This window comes from Puntigrus tetrazona, chromosome 5, assembly GCF_018831695.1.
Source record: "Puntigrus tetrazona isolate hp1 chromosome 5, ASM1883169v1, whole genome shotgun sequence".
NCBI lineage: Eukaryota > Metazoa > Chordata > Actinopteri > Cypriniformes > Cyprinidae > Puntigrus > Puntigrus tetrazona.
This window is the reverse complement of record NC_056703.1, coordinates 21,074,854-21,097,934: the sequence shown is the minus strand read 5'-3', so window position 1 is coordinate 21,097,934 and position 23,081 is coordinate 21,074,854. Positions and strand designations below refer to the sequence as shown.

Here is a 23,081-nt window from a genome sequence, read left to right as displayed (position 1 = left end):
TGCTCGTGCTCCATATTTCATCTCCTGAGGCTCTAGTGCGTAGCCAAGCTGCCGGTCGATATAGTACACACGTATCTTGTTTGGAGGTAGCTGGACCACGACCCTCAACTGCTTCTTTAGGTCTGCCACTGTCTGATCCAATCTGAGCTCTAGGGACTCTATCTGGTCTCCAAAACGTACCTCTACCTGGACATGGCAGAGAGGGCGCAAATCCACCTCTGCAAGAGGGGCCAGGCGGCCATAGCGTGCTACCAAAGTGTGGTACCTAAAAAAAAGAAGTGAGAAAAAAAGAACAATGTGAATGGAGCCCATTTATTTCAGTTAAGTTATCCCATTTTAGTTAAAAACCAATAGTGATAAAATATATATATTATATATATATATATATATATATATATATATATATATATATCTTGGTTCTCAAAACAATAAATAGCATGTCAAGGTCAAGGTTTTAGAAAACTTTTCTACAGCACCCTACAGTAAGCTTAGCAACATGCTAACCCTATTAGGATCAATTCTGGGTCATACTTTTATATCAAAGGCATACTCTACCCCAAAATTGTTGTCATTAATCACTTAGCTCCACGTTGTTCCAAACTTGTAAAAGCTTTTGGAAGACATTTTAAGATATTTTAAATGAAAACCAAGAGGCTTGTGACTGCCCCATTGACAACTGCCAAACGATTACCACGGTCATGAACATAGTCAGAACATTCTCCAAAATGTCTTTACGATAATGGGGAGAGACATGGAGACAAAATACTGAAATATGACTTACATTGTACATACATCTGATTCTGCTTTGCCTGGAATTTAGTCAGAGAACACGCATGCACTCAACTGATGAGTAAATCTGAAATCTGAATGCCTCTGATTGGCCATTGAATTTCAAAGCTTAACAGAATTTGGTGCAATTGGTTAAAATGTGCAATACCATAAAATAAACCGGTAAAATACCACATTTGACTTTTTTTGCATGTTCGCTTTGTAAACCTGGTTTGGTACTTACAACTATGTCCCGTGTGTGACTACATAACGTGTAAGGTCAAGCTAGTGCAATTTGTGGTTAAAAAGTATGTTCATTTTTATTTGTTTTTTTTTTCTTAATATTACCAATCATTTTGCTCAATAAGACCCTTATTCCTTATTCCATAGATGTTTCACTGGAACTGCAATTTAGACCTTCAACCTATGGGCTCCCATTGAAGTCCACCATATCCACCATTGAAGTCCCCCAAGCCATCCTAATTGTATATAACTTTAATCTTTCAGGTGAACACAGTCTCTTCCAAGCTTGGTAATGCTGCTGGATAGTGTCATTTATTCTGAAGCTCCATAAATCAAACCAAACCAAAAAATTCAAATCACTGACTTCCGCCAAAGGCTGTATTTTGTACTTTGTGAGAGAGTCGAGTCCGGCTTCTTGGCTCTTGAATCAAAGTATGACGTAACTTAAAGAAGGTTAAGTTAAATTATGGAGTAATTTTAATTTTTGGGTGAACTAAATCCTTAAAATGATCAGGAAAATGTTATTTTTGAAGTGTTAATCCTTTTAAGATGGTGACGGTGAAGTTGTCAGCTGTGTGGTGAGTAATTTATAGTGTAATGTTTTCATCAAAAACATGAAGTACCATCAACTGTTTAAAAAAAACAATTCCTCTAGACAAAAATAATGTGAGCGCACCATGGACGTGACCAGAAATCTGTGAGTGTTTGTGAGGAGATGCGGTTGTGTATTTGTGTGTTTGTGAAGCACAGTGAGTTTTTAAACCGTGAGAAAGTTCTCACCACCACCCCATTTACCCTCCCTTCGTTCCCGTCTTGCTGAAGGATTGTGGGAAAGATAAGAGGAGATCGGCAGGAACAATTAAATAAAATCTCCACAAAAAAGTCTTTTAGCTTTAGAAGGCTACAGTAACCGACACAGCCAATCAAAGTAATTTCCCCAGCCTGTCCAGAAAAGTCTCCCCACAAAGCAGATCCTGAGCCTGGGTAGGTGCCTGTGGCTCCCTGCCTTCGCCATGGGAATACTGCCCCCTCTATACAAAGTGCCACTCTGTCTGAGAGAAAGAACAGTCTCACTCAAGGGTCTCATTTAGTGTGGCTAAGCTCCTTAAATGAAGGCGAATGGGTGTTCGCTGTGATAACATAGCTGCCTTGGATTCCTTGAACAGTGCTTAGATCGGTCTCGGAGATGGGACCGGACAGTCGCCACTATGCAGTGCACCAGGTTCATAGCAGAGTCATACAGTGAGTCTACTGTAGATACTGCCCTCAAAAACAACATGATCTGTTTTCAGGTAGATAACATGCGCACAATCACAATTAGCTCAAAATTTAGATATCCACAACTTGACATGAGAAATATCCCCTTGAGACCCAAGAGAATTAATTTGTGATTTACATGTTAGCAATTAGTTTTTTTTATTCATAGAAACTTAACCTATATTACATGTAGTACAGTGAACTTGTCTACTTAAAAGGTGCAGTAGAGATAGAGAACCTTAGCCTTTGTTCACACAACTGCCATTTGTGCTTTCATACTTTTAGGACTGACGGTCATTTTGCATCAGTTGAAATCAATTCTGTGTTTTAGACAGTGTAGGCAATAACTAGTGTATCTACATGGGTTGCCATAGTAATGATGTAGGTGGTTACAAGAGACCAAGAGCATTGTTTTCTTTTACAACTGAGAGTCACGCAAGACAAAATACCAGTCAAAAATTATATTCCTGTATTTTATTTGTAGCTGTAAACACTACCTTGCTTTTTTATGACACTAGGAGTGACAATAAAAAGTACTTGGAATCTTAATATAAAAATTAAATTCCCTGGATTTTATCAAGAACGATAATTCGACAATATTTTGCTGAATGTGTTATTGTGCTTATATCTTAAGGACTGCTGTGGACAGCTGACAGTGTTTGATATTCTTTATATTCTGCCTCTTAATTAAATTCTTATTTTTTGAACTGTTGTAAAAAATCATTACATTTGTAAGCATGGTAATTTTTGGAAACAAAATGACACTCTTTGTGTGATATTATATAATTTAGTGTCCCCATATCTTGAATTTTGTGATCATTTTAAATGCATTTTATTAGATTGAATCATGGGGGTGAAAGGACACACTCTAGGCACTAGACTTCATCACACTGTAGGGGTGTTTTGAATTGTTTTTGTAAAATGTTTTATATTGCAAAATGTCTAATTGCATTAAAACAACAATTACAATATTATCACAGATTATAAATATATTGCACACCCCTGTAGCTAATAAATAAATAATTATGTAATAAGTTATTTACCTAGGTTAGTTATCAAGTCGAGTCAACCTAAATGTAGTCACCACTCACCACTATACCATTAAATTCATAAAAAATGCAGCAAATGCTGTAAATTCTTTAAAGGTCTACATGCTGTCTATGAATTCTTCTATCTTGACATCTTTAGCATCGACATCCACCATGATGGATGCTAAAGAGCCTGGTTACGCAATGCACTTATCTTCTTAAATTTCTCATCCTCCGTAAAGAGTGACGCACTTAGATTTTCCCTATACATTGGCCTTCTTACATCCTTGTAGGCCACTGTGTTGTCTTTTACTGTCAAAATGTCAACAAGGTCCCAGGCTATGGTTACTCAAAGACAGTAAGACCAATAGCCTCTTTCATTTTCTTCACACTCTCCTTCTGTCGTCCCTGTCTTTGCATCCCTCCCCTTCGCTATCAATCCTCTGTTTCCCATCCCTCCAAGGGAGGATCAACATGCCCATAACCACGGCTCAGGTTTTAGTTACTCAAAGGCTGTTAAATATACTGTATAGAGTTCCTTCATCTATTTAGTGGCCTCCCTCTTTCTTACATACACTATAACAAGTGTACCTCACAGCATTGGAACAATTAAACTAAAGCTGAAATATTTACCACGTTTTGTTAATAGGACAGTACAAAAGCTATTTTAGTGCACATAAAGTATTCAGAGGTACACGCTAAACAACATATATATAGGCTTGATCAAGAAAAACGTGAGCAATCGAGCAGTGAAAGGTTTGAATTACACTAGCCAGCACTCAAATCTCTACATCTTCCCAGCTTTATTAAGATAACGGTCCCATGCCTACTTATACCTAAAGTTTATGTCTAAGCAACCGTAAATGCGACTAAGGTTACTGTGAAATCACTTTGAAAGTCACTCAAATGGTTCTAACCTTGCTACCACAGTTTGAGTCTCATATTAGGCTGAATGGGGCTCGACGTCTCATGCATTCAAAGAGGGCCCGTTTCAACAGTGTTTGAGGTCAGGGAGGCATAATTTTTTTCGGCCCATCTCTTTCTCAGATCTTTGTCGTCTTTCAGATTCAGTAACATAGCCTAAGCTCTGATCTGTGCCCAAAGGGTGGGGGAAAGAGCAGGCTGGGTTCAAAGAGGGGGCAACCTTAACTCATATCTAGAGTTTACCATCTACTTCTACACCTGCCCTTTCACCCTCCAGTGCCAACTCTCATCTCAACCTCCACCCTCTGGGAAAATGCCTTTCCCTCCAGAGAAAAAGACAGAAAGGGACAGAGAGAAAGAAACAGAGGATGTGGATGGAGTGAGGAGGTCAGAAATGAGGGTCAGTGTTCCCTGGTTTTAGTTTACCTAGGTGTTGAAAAGAAGTCTCTGAAGAAGTGGTCCCGGTGGGCACAAGAAGAAATAAATGAAAAATCAAGTTAAGGAAAGGTTCACCTAGTCATGAAAACCTTTTCATGTATTTTGAAACAAATTAAATATTCTTTCTTCTTTGAAATAATGGAATTGAATGTAGACCACAGGTGTCAATATAAAATTTCAATTAAAATTAAAATTCAGATTTCAGATAAATAACTGCATACATTTTAGTGTGTTCTTCACAGCTTCAAAACACTTGAAATATAGTGAACTACTCATATGAACAACTTTTATGGCCTTTCGTTTTATGCAAGAGAGCATCTCATACAGAAAGCTGAATAAATGATGACAAAATTTGCCCTGCAAATGACACACACACAAAAAAAAGATTCTATAGCCATGAATTATGAATTTGTTCTTGCGACTTAATTCATTTGTGGCCACATTGTGCTAATAATCATTTTCATAATTTAACTAAAACTGGGAACAAATGATTGCTGTTTGATGGATTCTTAATTTGTGTTTTTTCTGTATTTATGCTATGGTATTTAGTTTTTAGTTTTTCTCTAAACGTTATGTGTGGGGCTCCTTATTTTGGTTGAATATAATTTCAAGTGCAATAAATGTCAATGTTATCAATGATATCTGTTTAAGAAAGTGTCATTTGAAAAGGTTGAAAACCTCTCTTTCTGGTACTTTAGACTGATGATAAAAGGCCACTATTTCCGAGAAGGGCCCATTTCCACCTCGTCTCTAGTTTCCGACCTTCTATAGCTGGAGCAGGAACTATGTCATAACTGTTTAGACAACTTAATCAATTCACTAGGTCTGAGAGCCATTCCTGAACAAAGGCAACAGCATCTCCATCGCTTAACGGAAAAAACATGAGAGACTGAGTCAGGCACGTCATTCCATCCCCTTTTGAAAAAATCCTCCAGCTAACTCAATCCCCCCCAAAGCAAATGAAAAGGGGCAGGAGAGAAGAACAGGGAGGGAGAGAGGGGGATATAAGGAGGGGAAGAACGAATAAAGCTGCCACCTTGTGTATCGATTTTCTGATTGGAGTATTCCAGTACAAAGGCGTCTTTGAGGAGGGAGAGAGTGGACACATTGTCTCCCAAAGGTTAGAATCCCCTGCTGGAAGCTGGGGCTTGCCGCAGTCACTGAAAAAGTCCTCCGCACATTCTCCCAGGTTAAGTGGAATGGGGTGTGCTAAGAACGTGGGTGATCCTTTTTCTGTCTCTTTGAGTTGCAAAGACCCTCCAAAATATCCCCCAAAAAGCCCACCGAAATATACCCCCAAAAGTCCCATAAAAAAAACTGATGCAACAAGGGAAGGGGGATAGCCAGAAGACATGAGGAATGGGAGAGGTAAACATCACCTGGATAATTGGAGACGTCAAACTAAAGAAAAGGAAGTGAAAGGAAAATAGGTTGGAATGTGTGGACGGCCACCATGAAACTTAAAACATGGCCAAAGAGAGAGAGAGAGAGAGAGAGAGAGAGGCTTTTTGTGCTAAACCGGAAAGAGGTGGTTGGGCAAGCAACACTGACAAATAAAAAACTGCAAGGACTAAACCTAACTAACTAACTAACCTTTAACGTCTCTGGAATAACTGTATGGGAATGTAACCTAAATTACAGCATAAAACCTTTTCAGTAAATTACAGTCAAGAAACTAGGGCTCATTGTACTCATTATGAAAATAAAATTCATCTCGGTTTTCTGAATGCCTATTATGGATCTTATTTTGAACTCATTTTTGCATGTTACCTCTTTTATACTTTTTAATTGAAATATTCTACCTTGATCTTCCATTAAAACAAACATTTTCTGGACTCTAATAATCCACCTCATGTGCCAGCTTGCATTCAGATCTGCCTCCATCCATTCAACAGCTAATGCATAGAACCAAGCTCACATTACTCCCATTTTATGGATATCAAAAAGATAACCAAAACAATTAAATAAAAACATTTTATATATAACTTTGGGAAAAGATAACATTAGTTATGGGTAACAGATAAGACCTGAGTCTGCAGTTATAAGAGAACAAAAAGAAGCCTTTTTTTTAGATTTGTATGACAGGTTAATTAAATAGGATATTTTCATATATAGACAACAGTCATTTTCTGGGATGTACTGTATAAGTTCTCTAAAGTAATAAAAAAAGAGACGTGAGAGAGTTGTGTATATGGAGTGTGGTGGTGTGAGGGGGGCGGGTGGGTCACCTTTGGGGTAGCTCATCCTCAGGGCAGTCCAGATGGTAGCGGATGAAAAAGCGTTCTGCATCCTCTCTTTCTCCATCAGTGACAACACTGCCGTTCAATACAGTCACGTGAGGCAAACTTACAAAACACAGAAGAAGGATAAGTGCGTGTGAGGGAGAGAAACAGAAAGAGACATGGAATGCACGGACGTGGATAATTCCATTTTGTTGGACACACTGATTTGTGCTATACTTCAGATTTGCAAAGTGGCTACTTTTATGTATGGTGACTTACTGTGCTACCATAAGACAACGTTTTTCCTGATCAGTGTAGGGCTGCAGCAAAGGAATACCCATCAGTCTGACCTCTTGAAGCTTTGGGAAGAAATTCAATTTCTCAATGTCCTCCCAGCGATTTAAACCTAAATAACACAACACCTACATTTCTGTTACCAATCCATGATAGTAGATTAAAAAAAAAAAAGTTATTCAAAGGCACAAAGAATTTTCACGTTTCATTGAAAATATAATTTGTGTTTGAACAATTATCTAATGACAATATGAGAATGAGTAATTCATTTCTTTGATAAAGTAACCCTTCGATATTAGACGCATAATTATTTAGAACAGGTGCTTATGAATGAATTAATAATGAATTATTTTTTTCCTAATATAAATCTATTGTTTTACTTAAAAATACTTAGAATGTAAAGAACGAACCAAGTGGACCACTAAAGGTTTGGCTTGTGATGTTCTCAATTTTGTTTAAATTATAAATTAGCCTTAATAGTAAAGGTTAATGCTGCAACTACTAGAAGTGTGTGTGTGTGTCTGTGTTCATATTCTTTCTACAGAGACGATGTCCATGCAATCCAGCACCTGAGTTGTGTAGGTTGATGCTGCGCAGATTGGGAAAGAGTCTCTGTAGGGAGTCCTCAGGCTCGTGGATAGAAGAGAGGGAGTTGTTTGCCAGGATAAGAGACACCAGGCCTGGATACATGAGGCCCAGCTTGCGCACCTCCACCCAATCCTGCAGCTGGTTATCTGTGATATGCAGCAGGCGCAGGGACGGGCACATCGTAGATGACACACTCACGCTCTCATACTCGTTCAGACACAAAAACAATTCCTCTAGCCTACATACAAACAACCACAAGAAAAAGAAGAAAGATATCTCCATTTTAACAGAAAATGCATTGATATAGATAAAAAAAAATATATAAAAGCAGTTGGTTTGATATTATATTTAAATTGGCTGTTTCACTGTTTGGTGTAATTTAAACGTAATTTTGTTTAAAATCTCTACAGTCCGTCATGGCAAAACATTATCTCTATTTATATTTTTCAATGCTAGGCATTAATCACGCATCCAGTTGTCATTTACGTAATATATATGTTAGTGTAAAGTGCATATTTATTATTTATCTATATAAATACACGCACATGCATGTATATATTTAATAAACAAAATGATATATATAGAATATAAATTACATATGTAATTAAACACATATAAATGTAAATATTTTCAAAATATATACTGTATGTGTGTGTATTTATGTATACATAATAAATATTCACAGTACACACATAAATTCTGTAAACAAATGTATTTTCTATTTGATTAGTCACGGTTAATCGTTTGACAGTACTAATGAAAATCTGCACACCTAAATATAAAAACAGAATCGATGGTTCAGACCGAGGCTACTTCATTGTGAAACACACGCGCACTTACTCTGGGATCTCTCGTGTAAGTGCATGCACCATGTCCCAGGTGACATGCGTGTTATTGAGCACGAGGCGGCGGAGGCCTGAGAACGCTTCAGCAGCTCCAGGCTCTAGACTCGACCCTCTCAGTGGATTCATACTCAGATTGAGAAAGTCTAGGTTAGGGATGTTACACAGGATCTTACTTATCTACAAAGATGAGAGAAAAACAGAGAAAAGAATGAGAAACGGACTGAACCCAGGCAGATAGCAGACCATGATTTTACTGCATTTACATCTCGGATGGCATAAAGGTGAGTAAACTTTCATTTTTGGGTGAACTATTCTTTTAAGACTTATTTTCTAACAACATCAGTGTAGTTAATTATGAATACATTATATATTCTGAACATATTAACCACATTAAAATAGTTTTTCATTCTAGGTTTATAATACCTAATTAATCACTGATAATAAACCGATTTTTATTGTATTGTGCATTAAGTGTTACCTTACTAACATTCTTTGTGTTATATACGCAAATGTAAATACGGTAATGCTAACCCTTTGAATCAAACACATTTCTCACCTCTCCCCAGTCTTTTAACTGGTTGTGAGAGAGGTCTAGCTCAACCACGTGAGCGCAGAACGTGGCCACCTCCTCCTCATCTCCGGCCTCCGTGATTCCACAACCATCCAGAACCAGAATGCTGGGCAGGTTCAGACGATCTTATACACACAGGGAGACATAAACTGCCTTCACATATCCAATTAATGTAATTAATGGATGGAAATTCATTAGAATTTGAAGTTACAACCATTAGTTTCTAATTTATTTATAGCATTTAATTTAATACCTCCAGAAAATTCTTAGATGTTGGCCCTAGAATACATTACTAAAATGATAACACTGTGCTCTTCAGCAAACGCAGCAAAGCAATGTTAATTGGCAATAACCACTGTGACAGGATCCAGATTGTATCTAACACACCCTCTTTAACAAGAAGGCTCAGCATTTCACCTACGGTCCAAAAATAAAACTGACCTTTGACAGGTGAACCCTGGGGACTCGACCGGATCACCACTCCAACTCCTGGCCCACGACAGTATGGGAAGTTTTCCGGGCTGTACTTCTCACTGATCACCTGCACTAAAGTGCGTCCTTCTGTCTCTTCTGACTCCATCTCACCTCTCCTCCCACTCTCACACCTTCAGCTGAGGAAACGCGGAGAAGCAGCGTCTGTTTAGGTGAATATAGCATCAGTTCCATTGAAACAAATTGGTTCAACAGTTATGTCGAATGAGCAGACAGGCATGTGCTTGAAAAAAATAAATAAAAATTTGCAAAGAGGGATGTCTGGAATCTTCAACTAGGGCAAAGATTAGTACAAAGATTAGTAGCAATTTCAAAGAGCTGACATTTCGGTCAATAATATTTAACAGTGTCCAAGACAAAAGCAGGACAAATCATTTAAAAAAAAACATGCAGAGTTATAGAAATGTGCTATTCGTCTTCATTTTGGTTTTATATAGTTCTGAAAAACTTTATTACTATCCACATAAACTCTAAAAATGTCAAGTAAAAAGTATGAAAAACATACTTGAATGGCTATATATGGTGTACACACCTTAAACATAACATTGATTTTTAGTATATTTGTTTTAGGGCAAAAAAATTATCGTTAACACTAGATATTTTTTTAATTGTTTTTAATACTGTTAAGCACTTTCTTAATATATTTTTCTAAAAAATTATGATAAAGGACTATGATAAAGGTCACTGACCCTTTTGTAACATGCACCAACGTTCAAAGAATCAAAAAACTGATACTCTATGCTATAAAGCAACTGATTTCTATATTAGGAAACAATGTTACAAGGTTAAAGCCAAAAAAAGTGAAATCTGTTGACTCACATTTGATCTGGAGGTCAAATAGGAGCACATTGATGGTGGGCCTCCTGCCAAACAGCATCCAGGAATGGATCTCTTAACCTGTGGCCTTGTGGGTCAGGGCCTGGGGTGTCCCACAGCCCCTGGCTCCAAAATAGCAAAAGTAGAAGAATAGACAGAAACGGACAAATGAGATGATGCACATGTGTCACATGGAAAGCTTGTGGTCACGGAACAATCATCCTTCTATCCCTTTATGATGCCCAGACAAATGTGGTAACACTAGCACTGGTATGGAAAGGTCTGTCCTTGAAATCGGATCCAGTGACGCTTTGTCCGAATCCCATATGCTGCTGTTTTACACACCAGCACAATGGGAAAACTCCAGTGGTGCAAACGGATGTTGAGCTCTAAGCATACGTACGACAGATAAATCTGTAAGTGTAAGAGATCTTTATTGCTAAAAGATTGGCCTGCTGATTTATTCTTTCTGTGGGTTCTTTCCATGATCAGAAGAGTGATATAATCTAATCTAGCACAGACAGATATCTGTCACAATCTTCTGTGAAGTCCACTCAAAGTACATCTCACAAACTACACATCAAAGCAGGATTCATCTTGCTCCAAAAGCTTGTTTGTCCAGACCAGACAATGTTTTGTTTTTTTTTTTCTTTTGAGAGAGAGCGAGAGATAACATGGACGGGATTGCATTCCTTTTTGTTTAAGTGGCTAATATATAAATGATGTACAGAACAAATGTTACATTTTTTAATTAGAAAAAATTAGAAAATAAATAAAATGCATTAATTACCATTAATAATGAGAAATAAGTTTTTTAATTAAACTGTTCATATTTGATCAATGTTAGGTCTATTTATTAATTATTGAGATAATTTTTCCACCACAGGACTAATAATGAATGCTAGCACATAAATCAAATTTTTATTTAAAATACAAAATAAGCTACTTTTTTCATCATCAGACCTAATACTGAAGAACCAATCACTGACAGAGAAGGGTGATTAACAAAAGCCCAAATGAAACCCGACTGTCTACATCTCTCTCTCTCTCAAAAAAAATAAAAATGTTTCAAGATAAAATTGTCGCTTCGCTGTCCTGCCACGAAAGCAGTGGGGTTAACATGACTCGACTTGTCCTAAAATAAGCCTCGGGTCAGGAGTCGGCCGTTCATTTCACGCAGTCGACAGCTGCGCGGTGCGCCGTGACAAGTTGTTGAATTTCAAATGCACGGCTGCCATGGCGACGCGTTTGTTTGGGATTAGCGCAGGTTCGACCGGATTCTGCAGCGCTGCAAAAGAAACTTTTCCAGTATCCCCTCGCTCAAACGCTCTGCTTTTAAACTTTCGCGAGTTTCAGTGTTTTTATAATAACAGCAAAGGACAACACAGCGCATGCCCTTTTAAACTAGCCACATATACATTCAGACGGGCGTAATGTGTACTTAAAGCAGGCGTACACAAAGGTGACGGCAGCAGCCAATAAGCGCGTGGATGATATTTATTTATTTGTCTATCCACAGCAAAAACAACATTAGGCTGTACCCAAACGTAATTCGCGCGTTTAAATAAAATAAAGCATGTTTATAAATGCGACGTGCAGATAAAAACGCAAGTATCGCGCGATGACAAAAGCAGAGAATGTTTACGGCGCTGTAAATAAAAGTGTACATTGTAGTAGAATGACATTTATAGCGCCTCGGCCGTCTCTCCGTCTGCCTTCTCGATAAATAAAAGGTGAAGCGTACGCGTGCCGTTTTAGTTGAGTAGTTTGATACGCTTACCAATGGCAGGGTTCGGCAAATCGCTCTGCTTGTTTTTGTTGTCGATCCGTTGACAGTATTTTGAAGCTCTACCGTAGTTACTTCCTATTGGCGAAGCGGGCTTGTTTTGCTGCCTGCCGCTCCAGGGCAGAGGGGGGCAGCATCGCATCACAGACGCCATGAAAATGACATGAAAATCACTATTAGGCACGGTAGCGTTCATTTTGTCGACCTGATTGTTTACAAAAGCACGGTTTACTCTTTTACGAAGATAAACGTTATTGTTCTGAATAAATGTTGGGCTGCTGCGCACGAATATTGCCTTTATAAATGTCGGTGGTCGAAATGGAAGCCCCTTTCTTTTGTTTTCAGGGTACAAACAACAACAAAATAGCATTTTAGTCCGTTTAAAATAAATTAGCTACAAAAATGCGAATTGCGTTGCAACTTTGAAGACTAATAAAAAGTACAATATTAGACATCGGCAAGTCAAATGGTTTTGTTTGGAATAATATTTGATACTATATTGGGTATTAAATTTGAAAGCCTAAACGCATAGTTTGTCTTTACACCTCAAAATAATGTAACAGCTATTCTGTAGTGATCAGGGGAAATATTTTAACATTTGTTTTTAATTTTATATCTACGCGTATGTGTTATAAACGACTTATTACATTTCATAGTGGCTTCATCTTAAAATCTAACACCAGAAGCAGATACCTGCTTGATTTGGAATAATGCCTCATAATCTTAAACAGTTTTTTTCTGTCGTATTTTTAAATGACAGATATCGTAAGAATATTACATAATTCCGAGTTCAGCTGATATTTTTGTGAAATGATTGTAATGACTCTCCTGTCTGAAAGGTGGCAGCATGGCTGTTGTGAAAATGAAAGTCTAGCTTGTTTACGGCGACGAAGAAGACGAACAGGAAAACCCCGCGTGGAAAGCAATACTGTAAGTGTTTACCAAGTCTTGAACACTTCGGCTTATACATCTATATTGCAAAATATAATTTGCATTTCTTCCCGTCTTAACGCTTTTGACGTGATTCAGAAATCACAATATGTGCCCATGACCTGATATTTAAGGTGCAATACTGTTAACAAGCGAGATTGTGTTTTTGTTGTGAAAAGCATGCTGTGCTGTGTTTTCTGTGTCGTCGTGACTTTTGCGTTTTAAAGAATTTCGGAAGAAATGCAGTCAGAGTCGCGTGATAACACGATGGACCGCGATAACGATAAAAAGGTGAAGAAGAGCAAAAAAAGCGAAACTCCAGGCCAGCCTGAGCTCGCTAAAAGTCCGAAGGTGCAGACTGAGAAGCACCGTGAAAATGTGCGTAAGAAGAAAAAGGGAGACAAAAATAAGGAATCGGAGAATGTAAGCCTGCAGACACCTACAGACAAAAAGAAAAAACATAAATCGACTGAAGAAGTGGAGGTTGTCAAGGGTATGCGTGAAGTTAAAAGTAAGAAAACACCTACAGCGGAGTCCCAAGAGCCACAGAAGCCTGCTAAGAAAAAGAAAAAGAGAGCAACCGTGACACAAGCAGATTGTGATGACATGACACAAGAAGAAGAGCGTGTCGGGATCACAGACCACCAGGAAGAACCTGCCTTACTAATTGCTACTAGAAAGCGCAAAAGAAGGCAAACAACGTTGGATGAACCAGAAGTTAATCTCAATCTTCTGAATGAACTGAAAGAATTTTTTCCCAAGATTGAGAACAGAAGCTCACATGAAATCAATAAAATGATCATGTATGATCTTCCAAGGTTCAGGGAATTCAGAAAACAAGGTAGGCCGATAATGTGTGATCTATTAATATTTTCGATGTCAATCTAAAACATGTTAGAAATTATTTTTATTATTATTCAGATCAGCCCATATAATTTAATAGTACATGAAGCTCAGTTTAGTAAATGTATAGTGTCAATGTAAAAAGTAATACACTTTGCTTTTGACTCGTCACACTAAAGGCATCGTGTTGAGGCACGGAAGATTCTCTGATGCAGAAAACGACAGGTTACGACAGAACGTCGGAGATTTCATTGCTCTCACGGGAGTGCAAGATGCTGCCAAGCTCTTCCATCCAAAATGTTACCCAGAAGAGAAAAGTGAATTGACAAAGGTGAAAAAGCTCTACAAGTTTTTTGAAAGGATAGGTGAGTCTCGACCATCGCATTGGGTTCACTCACTTTTCTGTCGATTTTGAAAGATCTAAGGTCATCACTTTTTATACCTTTATACACATATAAATCGCAAGAATAGTCAACCCATATGAAAATTCTCATTTACTCACCCTTATGTTTTCCCGTGTACATCTGGGATGGCATGAGGGTGAGTAAACGGTGAGAGTATTTTCTGAGCATTTCTTGGAATATAATGACTTGTTATATTTGAATGCATATTGAACATTGTGATTAGCATCTTTTTTCAAATCAAATTTGAACAGCCGAAGGAATTCCAAGGCCTTGCCATGATGTTTTTAACCGTGGAAGGAAAGTTTTTGATGAAAGAAACTATATGGGGAGGTAAAAGAAATTACATCTTTGCAAATGATTTAATCTTAAGAAAATCGATCTGCCCTGCTTTTTTATTTTTGCTTCGTAATAAATCTTGGTTGTTCTTTTTCTTAAAAGATTCACTGAAGAAGAAATCAAATTACTGCTGAAGTATCATTCACTGCATGGCAGCAACTGGCAGAAGATTTCTGAACTGATGGGTCGAAGTCAGTTCTCTCTTGAAAAACGTTTTACCCAACTTAATACAGGTATGTCTAATTCAGAAAGCTGCTTTACAAAATGTCCAGCATTGTGAATTCTAGGTTTAGTGATGGTTGGTCATTTTGTATCTCATCAATTTGCATCACACAGCAAGAAAAACTGGGCCGTGGTCTGCGAAGGAGGAGCAGAGACTTTTGAGGGCTGTGAAAGACCATATTGTAACAGTGCTGAAATCTAAGTCTCCTAATAAAACAACACCTAAAAGAGTCAATAAAGAAATACTGTACCAAAAATTGCCCTGGTTCAATATTTCTCAGAAGGTTAAAACTCGAGGTTGGAGCAAATGCAGAGAGAAATGGTGAGAGAGTCATTGAAAACTCTTATAATAAATGGTGGCATGTTTAATACATGTTAAGTGATTCTCTATTTGTATAATCAACATTGTCCTTGAATGTTTTTTCTTCACCCCAGGATGTCCATCCTCGCTGTGCAGATGTCTTCAGGGACATGTAGGGGAAAGAAAGCTCAGGAGGCCAAAATCAGACTCATTAAAGTGTAAGATATCTTATTTTTTCATGCTTACTTAGCTTTTGTTATTCTGGCATATATTTTTATCTGGCTTCTATGTCATGTATTCGCACAGAATGTATCAGTTGCAAGTTGAGGATGTTGCGGACGTGGACTGGGAGGATCTTACAGCCGTTTTCGGGTGAGAATTATATGCACTTAGGGGTGGGTGATTTCAAAAGGTTCACAATTTATGATCTTATGGTTCTTTTGATTGTCTTGGTTTTTATGATTTTCATTTTTATGAAAATCATTTGAAAAAAATATTTAATGGATACATCACTTGAAAAAATGTTTTAAGTACCCTCAATTGGTCCAAACATTTATAGAATTTCCTTCCTTGAGCACAAAACAAGATATTTTGTCTGAACCAAACTTTTGATTGAACTTGTAAGGATTATCAAAATTACTTCTGTAGGTAAATAATGTCTTTACAACATGTAGATAGTCTTTTTGATATTTTATTCTTTGAAAACTCAGATTCATTGAAACCTTGGTGTTGTTGAAAGTATATTTGTTGAATGTTGGAATCTTTTCCAGTGATATGAGAAAATCTTCATCTCTGGAGATTACCATTGTGATATTGTTAAATCCAAAACTCAAAAAATCCTCTAAGGAATTAATTAAGTAGTAAATGGCAACTGAGCACAATTACACAGGTTGCATTATTCAAGCAAGTAACTAGAATAATGACCTGCTTGTTCAGGCATAATGATGCTGCTTGTGGTGTAAACAAGCTTTGTGTCACGTCTTTGTCCTCTTCGTCTCATAGGGATGTACCTCCATCATACGTGCAAGCAAAGTGGCACCAGCTAAAAGTTTGCTATGTGCCCGATTGGAAGGCCAAGTGTTTTGGAGGTTAGTGTGTTAATTTTTTCGCATTAGATTATTTTGCATAGCATAGATGCAAAAAAATGGTTGAGATTGACATGATAATATCCTTAATGGAAAATAATGGGTGTTTGTAGTACATAAAATTAAATAGGATAAACCTACATATAGTAAATAGGACATGTTAGGACTGGAATAGGAGTTACCAACTAAATATTTTAACGTATCGTATGTCAATGTTGTTCCTTCCAGATATTGTTGACTTCCTTTATGAGAAAGTCTTGCCAGGCCTGGTGAAAGATTGTGAAGATCTTGATGATGATGATAATGAGCTGAAGGTTGACCAAAAGCAGAGCCACCTTCTAGCAGACATTTTTCGGGACATTAATGAGGATCATTGCAGTGACAGTGATGAGGAGAGCGGCCAGGAAAAGGACAGCAAATGATCTTGAACTGTGTACAGATCAGTCAATAGTAATTGAGTAATATTCTACAAGGAAGGACAAAAAAAAAAAAAAAAAAAAAAAAACACTTTACATGTAGAAGGTGTAAGATAATGTGCCTTTATTTTGTTATTCTGTTTATTTTGATGAATTGAATAAACAGAATTTGTACTATGCTTTTAAGGTCTTGTAAACATGGACATTTTTCACTTTCCCATATGAAGGTAAAACAAGAATGAGTGAGGTAAACAATGGTTGGTAAATGAGTTGAGAAACGTTAATTGTTTAGAGAGTCAGCTTGAAACATGATCAAACAAACAACTTTCAGCACTACAAGTCCTCAGATTACATTGTCAAACCAGCCATGGCCCGTTCCAATGGGTTAGAACTCCAGAAATCATGGTCCCATCCCAGGAACCATCCTGTAAAGGTGGGGGGTTCAAAACCCTGCTTTACTGTAACAATGGGAGTTCTCTTGTCCCTGCTGGCAGGGTCTGATTCAATATATTTGGCAGCTATATTAGAAAAGATAAAGAAATTGTTAGCTAATGAAAATGATAGCAAAAAATTGCAGTTGAAAATGGGCAATCTCTCACCTGAAGTCACAGCTTGACTTTTTTCATCTTCATTAGCTTCATTTCCGATCCAAACAAAAACCTTGGAGACAATGGTTTCAAGCATTACAGTGTTAGATTTAATTTCCTGGAGTGCATGTTATTGCAAGTGTCACACACTGAAACATTTTACCTGATCCCATGTGTCTAGAATCATGACATCATCTGGAGCCAGGTCCTCTTGAATCATCTCTCCTGGCACCTCTTCGATCTAGATTAACAGAATGAACAGAAATTGTGAAAAACAAGATTCTTTTCTGATTTTAGTGTCTATTGTGACTAGTCAGCTCCCTCTCCCCTTATTATCACCCTGTTCTTTATTTGCTACCCTTCACCAGGCTCCCGACAGAAGTGGGTGCATGTGAGAGGAAGGGTGCAGGATTGGACAGGTCTGGCGGCGTGTGACGAGGCACACCTGTTGTGAATCGAGCCTCGTCACCGCATGCTGGTGTCCTCCTGGGTCCAGGAAGGGTGCGTTGAGGGAATCCCCACACCGCCAGATGCCAGCCACTGGACCCATGGTCCGGAAGATGACCACACCTGTTCGTGGCTGATGGGCCAGAATGCCGGGCTGTTCATTCCCTCGAGGCCCGTTTGAACCAAGCCAGGAGAAGCTGTCGCCCCTCTTGCCACGGATCAGTGAGGGGAGTGCATGTGTCCGCCAGACCCTTACCTGGACCCTTCCCTCTTGAACACTGCTCAACCTTCACTACTCCTGTAGCACGATGGAGGACACCAGTTCCCCCGTTTATTTTGGACACTTATTTTGTCATTAAAAAGCCTCTCCAAGGCCTGACGCCACACCCACAGTGTCTGTTGTTTGCTCTTCCCATCACACTATGTTCAGTGGACTACAAGTTAAACCATTCAATATGGAAACTCACAAGGAATTGTCCCGTTTTGTTAGAGCATGCAAAAAGCCTAGGAGGATGGCTGTCCATTTTGCTCTTGAGCCTTTCAGAGGTGCGATACTCTGCTTTTCCTCCAAGAGCACTCCAGAAACCATCTATATAGAAATTTGAGAAAGAATGAGAGTTGTTCAGTGTAATTCCACTCTATATTCTCAATGCAACGTTTAAATATGTACAATAAAACATTCTTTTTCCGATGACAAAAGTACACCCACCTCCCTCTGCTCCTTCTGATATCTCTGAAAGGTCCACTCCTAAAATGTTGCCAAGCTTTTTGGCTCCATTTTTTTCTGCACTACTTGCACCATGTCCCAGCCACAGCATAGAGCCTGAAGCAGTCACCAGAACAAAAGCATCATTGGAATTGAGGCTGGAGGCTACGGGATCAACCTGTTTTGGGCAAAGTCAACAACAACTGTTATATTTTCAAATGAATAATATTTTGACAAAACAAAAACTACATCATACATTTAAAGCCTGAATAGTCATTTTAACTCACCTCAACAGCTCGTGTGTGCCCAGCAGGATTGGCACGAACTTGGAAAAGGCGGAGTGCAGAAGCCTTTGACTGGCCACCATCTCGTGAAGTGCCACCCTTGTGCACCACCATTGGCTGCCCTCCAAAGATACTCATAAGATGAGGAGGCTCTTTGCCTTCAATTACTTGCACCTTCAAACATTCATGTTCAAACCGGTGTTACTAGTATGTTTGTTGGCGTATACATATAAGGCTGTCCAATTCTGCTCTTAAAACACACAAATTTGTTAAATCAAGGTCTTCAGGATTACTAGAAACCTTCAGACAAGTGTGTTGGGGCAGGTTGGAGCTAAACTCATACAGGACATTTGCCCTATAAGAGCAGGAGTGGACGTCCCTGGTCTATATTTCAGTAGATCTCTAGTAGATTAATATTGTAATCAATGCACCAAGCAAATGTCACCTGGACAGGACTCCCACCCAGCTCGGAATCGAGCTCGGCAGCCAAAATGGCAGAAGCTCCTTTTTCATCTTGACTGGACTCTTCCCCCTGCCTGCGCACATAAACAACCCCATTTAATAAACCTTTGCAGTAATGACTCATCCTATTGACTAACAGAAGCCTAGCCTGATGGGGCTCAGAGATACCATCTAAAGACTGTTATGTTACCCAAGTGTTTTTGTGTAACATGAGCAGACAAAGCCCTTGGCTTAGGACCAAATTCTTAGGCAGCGTGTTATTTTCCAGGTTCAACCTTCATAAGAGACTGAATGGATTCCAAAGTAGGTCTATAGCTCTTACCATATATATATTATCTGTCCCTGACGTCCCCCATGCTTGTAGCTGTAGAGAATGATATAACTGTCTCCTCCAAAGAACTGCCCATAAATGGATGGGTCAACTGGTTTCTTATCTGATCCTTCAATGCGCCAGATCTTTCCAAAGCAACAGAACAAGTTAAACTGTCCATTATTTTGTCTACACAAAAAAAATTCTTGATAGTTTCAATCTGTTGTACAATAGTACAGAACACATTTACCTTTTTCTCTCCCTTGCCATCATCTACCATGCCATGCTGAGCAGCCATTGCGTCTGATTTGTGCAAAGATGACGCATCAAAAGGCACTTTCTTGATCTTGGCAATTTTGTTAGGCACATAAGCCTGTCCCATTCCCTTTGTCTGGTCTGTATCACGCCAAAACTTGAAGAATTGTTTGAAGAGAGGAGTCTCTCCATTCTCAGGGATGATCTGGACCTCAGTTTGTTTGGGATAGCCCATTTTACTGATGAAGTCCTCAGCAGCTTTCATGCCTGCACTCCTCTCTTCTTTATTAGCCTCTTTACCTGTTATATTAAACATTTACATTTAGGCATGTCCCAGATGCTAATTTTGAATTAATTTCAAATATGTGGTGATCTGACCTTTCCAGACAAATATCTTGCCATTGGAACCATGGTCCAAGATGAAGCAGTCAGTGGACTCCAGTGCACTCTGGGAAAAGGGGTTTTCCTCAGCCACCAAAGTAACAGACATACTCCCACTGGCATTTGACACCTAGGAAATAATGACCACCAGAATAAACCATTTTGTAAAGATTTCAATATTTCTCACAGAAAAACTACAGTATAGTTTACTGTACCTTGTACAGTTTTGCAGACTTTCTGTTGGATGCATCAGTCTTGGTGTCTTCAGTCTGTGCATCAGGAAGATCTGGCTTTGGTCCAAGAATCTCACAAAAAAAAAAAAAAAAAAAAAAACACAGCAAAGCATATGCATTCAGAATGCATGTTTGGCATATGTTTTGACTGAATTGTATTCTGGAAGAATCAACACTACTATTAAAGCTAGTAAGAGCCAGCTCAGTCCAGTCAGATGTGAAATATGTTAATGTAAAGTTTGATAGCTTTTAGCAGTGAGGCAAATGTCTCCATGTGAGTTTATTTTGACCAAGCTGACTTGATGGTTCAGTAGTGTGTGATCTTCAGTTGTATATTTCTTTATGTCCAGTTTCTTTCTGTAGCTATTTACAAAGTCAGCAAATGTTACTTTTTTATGCTGCATGAACATTAGAGCTAATCTACATTGAAAATTACTGAATGAAATATCTTTTTTTATTATACTAACCTTTAGTATCTTCTCATTTTCTGACCCTTCTTCACATACAAAAAGTTTTGCTCTCCCACATCGTTCATTATCACGAATGTCTTTAGAAACACTGGTGGCCTTCAGTCTCTCAAATTGGTTGCACTTGGACCCACACCACTGGTATATCTCCTGATAAAAGCATAAAAGAAATAGCATGAATGCATGAGATACCTTATGATAGGAGAATGAGAGAGAAAAGGAAATAATTCATGCGATTTTTCACCTGTTCAAAGTCTAGGATGAAGCAATCACCCTGGTTGAAGCTGTCCCAACTCACAGGTACCTCAGTGGCTCGGACCACACGTCTACCACTCACATGGAGAACTCGCATCACATTGACTTCACCAGAAGCTACATGTTTGAATCCGGAGGCAACTCCACCTTGCTGAAGAAATGAAAAGCAGTCTGATAAGAAAAAAGATTTAGCGTTTTGCAATTATGAACTGACCAAGTACCCAAATGTATTTTGCATGAGATTCCATTTTTGCATATTACACATCAAGCATGTTAAACATTAACGTATTACCCACCATGTATTTAAGGCCTGATTTGAAGTAGCCTACAAAGGTTTTTGACTCGTATCCCTGTACTTCTCTGTACTGGATGGGTTTTCCTCCAAGGAAATCATCCATTTGGACGGTGAAGATAGCAGCTGCCCCGCTCTCATCCACCGAGCACGCATCACCTGGAGATGCCATTAAACGGGTTCTCAGTAAACAAGCACACCATCTACCGCGTGCACACAAAGGACCTTGCATTTACACCAACCACACTCTCACCTATCCAGAAGTGAAGGTCATATTGTACATTTCCAGAGTTTTGCTTTATGGTGTTGAGGATTAGGTAAGTATCACCCGTGTAGAAGCCACCATGAAGATTCTTAGGGACAGGCACCAAATCCATGTTCTCAATCCTCCACACCTGCAGGCCTGGCTGCTTTCCTGCCTTCTCAAATTCAGGGTGGTTCACCATGGTGCTGTCTGAAAACAACACCTATTGTAACAGCCATGCACAATGGCCGTATTTTGCATGCTCGCGTGTTCCACATATTCATAGTCTACTTTTGAGAATAAGGTTAAATAGAGGAAGGTTTATGTACTTTGTTCACCAACAAAAGAAAACAATTGCGTTTTCAGTTTCTCGGTCTAGAATCTTTAAAACTGTTCTAATGCTTCTGCAAAAATCAAACCGACGGTCTGGTATGAAGTGGGCGATGAGGTGGATGAGTCTTTTCATGCCCTCAGGCGGAAATCTCCACCCCATTGGAAAAAGGAAGCGTCACAAAGGACAGGTCTCTCTTACTTCAGAGGTGCAGTGCACAACAATACACTCACTTCAAAACCACCACATGCCATTCAGAAATTAAAGGTAACAGTTACCCTGTTGACATAATCTAACATAAAATACAGTTTATTTGTTGCTACAGTGATAATATAATTTGCATAAATCAGCATTCATAGAGAAAAGTATTTTAAATACCAGTGGTCTGTAGCATTTGAGTTTAGTTGTTCAGTTAAAATACATAAATTATACTTCACCTACCCTAATTAATTCAGGAGTTCAACCAAACACACGCTTGAAGAAGACTATGCATTAAGAAATCCTTTTCACTACTAAAACACCACCAAACAGAAAGCTTTCGAAATAGGCCTACCTGTTGGGTAAAGCTTTTTTTAAAAGGTATTATCAGAAGATGCGTCTGGCACGACAGATGTAGATTTGAGCGCTGAGCTTCCGCAGGTACTGGGAGTAATCTTCAACAGGTTTGTCTCGTTTGCATACGAAACCCCTCCTCTTATTAGTCAGCGCCCCTATGCATTTTCTTCCGGGAAATAAAATGAAAAGAAACAAAATAAGATTGAATAACTGCCTTGGCCAAAAAATACTGCAGCTAAAATTTATTTGCATTTTCCATTACTACTTGACTCAAGCTGACATTTTTGAAAATGCACTTTTTGAGAAAGCTTCTGCTTTCTGAATCAGACTGAATTTCGCTGTTTGATATGTGGCACTTTAGTCTATTATTTACGATCTAATGCCATATTTTGATCATGATTGTGTTTATCACATTAATTTCTGGATCCAGTAGAGGTGGCGCAGTGTGCCTCGTCTCCAGTGG

General features: G+C 38.6%; 3 protein-coding genes across 4 annotated transcripts in view; 1 reads left to right on the top strand and 2 right to left on the bottom strand.

The window, feature by feature from the left end:
• tecta (tectorin alpha) overlaps positions 1–12,987 on the bottom strand; it is a 35,893-nt gene extending 22,906 nt beyond the window's left edge. The window contains 8 exon segments of the mRNA XM_043238932.1: positions 6,893–7,003; positions 7,160–7,286; positions 7,744–8,000; positions 8,603–8,784; positions 9,164–9,303; positions 9,620–9,814; positions 10,490–10,612; positions 12,267–12,987. Of these exon segments, the coding sequence (XP_043094867.1) occupies positions 6,893–7,003; positions 7,160–7,286; positions 7,744–8,000; positions 8,603–8,784; positions 9,164–9,303; positions 9,620–9,758 (956 nt within the window). The 5' untranslated portion in view covers positions 9,759–9,814; positions 10,490–10,612; positions 12,267–12,987.
• A 126-nt stretch (positions 12,988–13,113) lies between these two features.
• Positions 13,114–16,995, top strand: ttf1.6 (transcription termination factor 1, tandem duplicate 6). Of its 2 annotated transcripts, XM_043239215.1 has the most exons (10): positions 13,114–13,202; positions 13,430–14,043; positions 14,225–14,410; positions 14,701–14,779; positions 14,888–15,018; positions 15,122–15,329; positions 15,443–15,526; positions 15,615–15,680; positions 16,311–16,396; positions 16,622–16,995. In XM_043239215.1, the coding sequence occupies exons 2-10, from the start codon at positions 13,443–13,445 to the stop codon at positions 16,813–16,815; spliced, it is 1,635 nt and encodes a 544-aa protein (XP_043095150.1). In that variant the 5' UTR covers positions 13,114–13,202; positions 13,430–13,442; the 3' UTR covers positions 16,816–16,995. The 2 variants fall into 2 exon arrangements, with proteins under 2 accessions (XP_043095150.1, XP_043095149.1); XM_043239214.1 differs by having other exon boundaries at positions 13,170–14,043.
• Positions 16,917–22,765, bottom strand: gsnb (gelsolin b). Its single transcript, XM_043239213.1, has 16 exons — positions 22,617–22,765; positions 21,742–21,942; positions 21,493–21,647; positions 21,186–21,347; positions 20,942–21,091; positions 20,457–20,546; positions 20,239–20,371; positions 19,856–20,160; positions 19,618–19,751; positions 19,279–19,369; positions 18,837–19,007; positions 18,553–18,727; positions 18,311–18,432; positions 17,560–17,637; positions 17,409–17,469; positions 16,917–17,327 (listed from the first exon to the last, which is right to left on the bottom strand). The coding sequence occupies exons 2-16, from the start codon at positions 21,932–21,934 to the stop codon at positions 17,158–17,160; spliced, it is 2,190 nt and encodes a 729-aa protein (XP_043095148.1). The 5' UTR covers positions 21,935–21,942; positions 22,617–22,765; the 3' UTR covers positions 16,917–17,157.
• Positions 22,766–23,081: the final 316 nt, after the last annotated feature.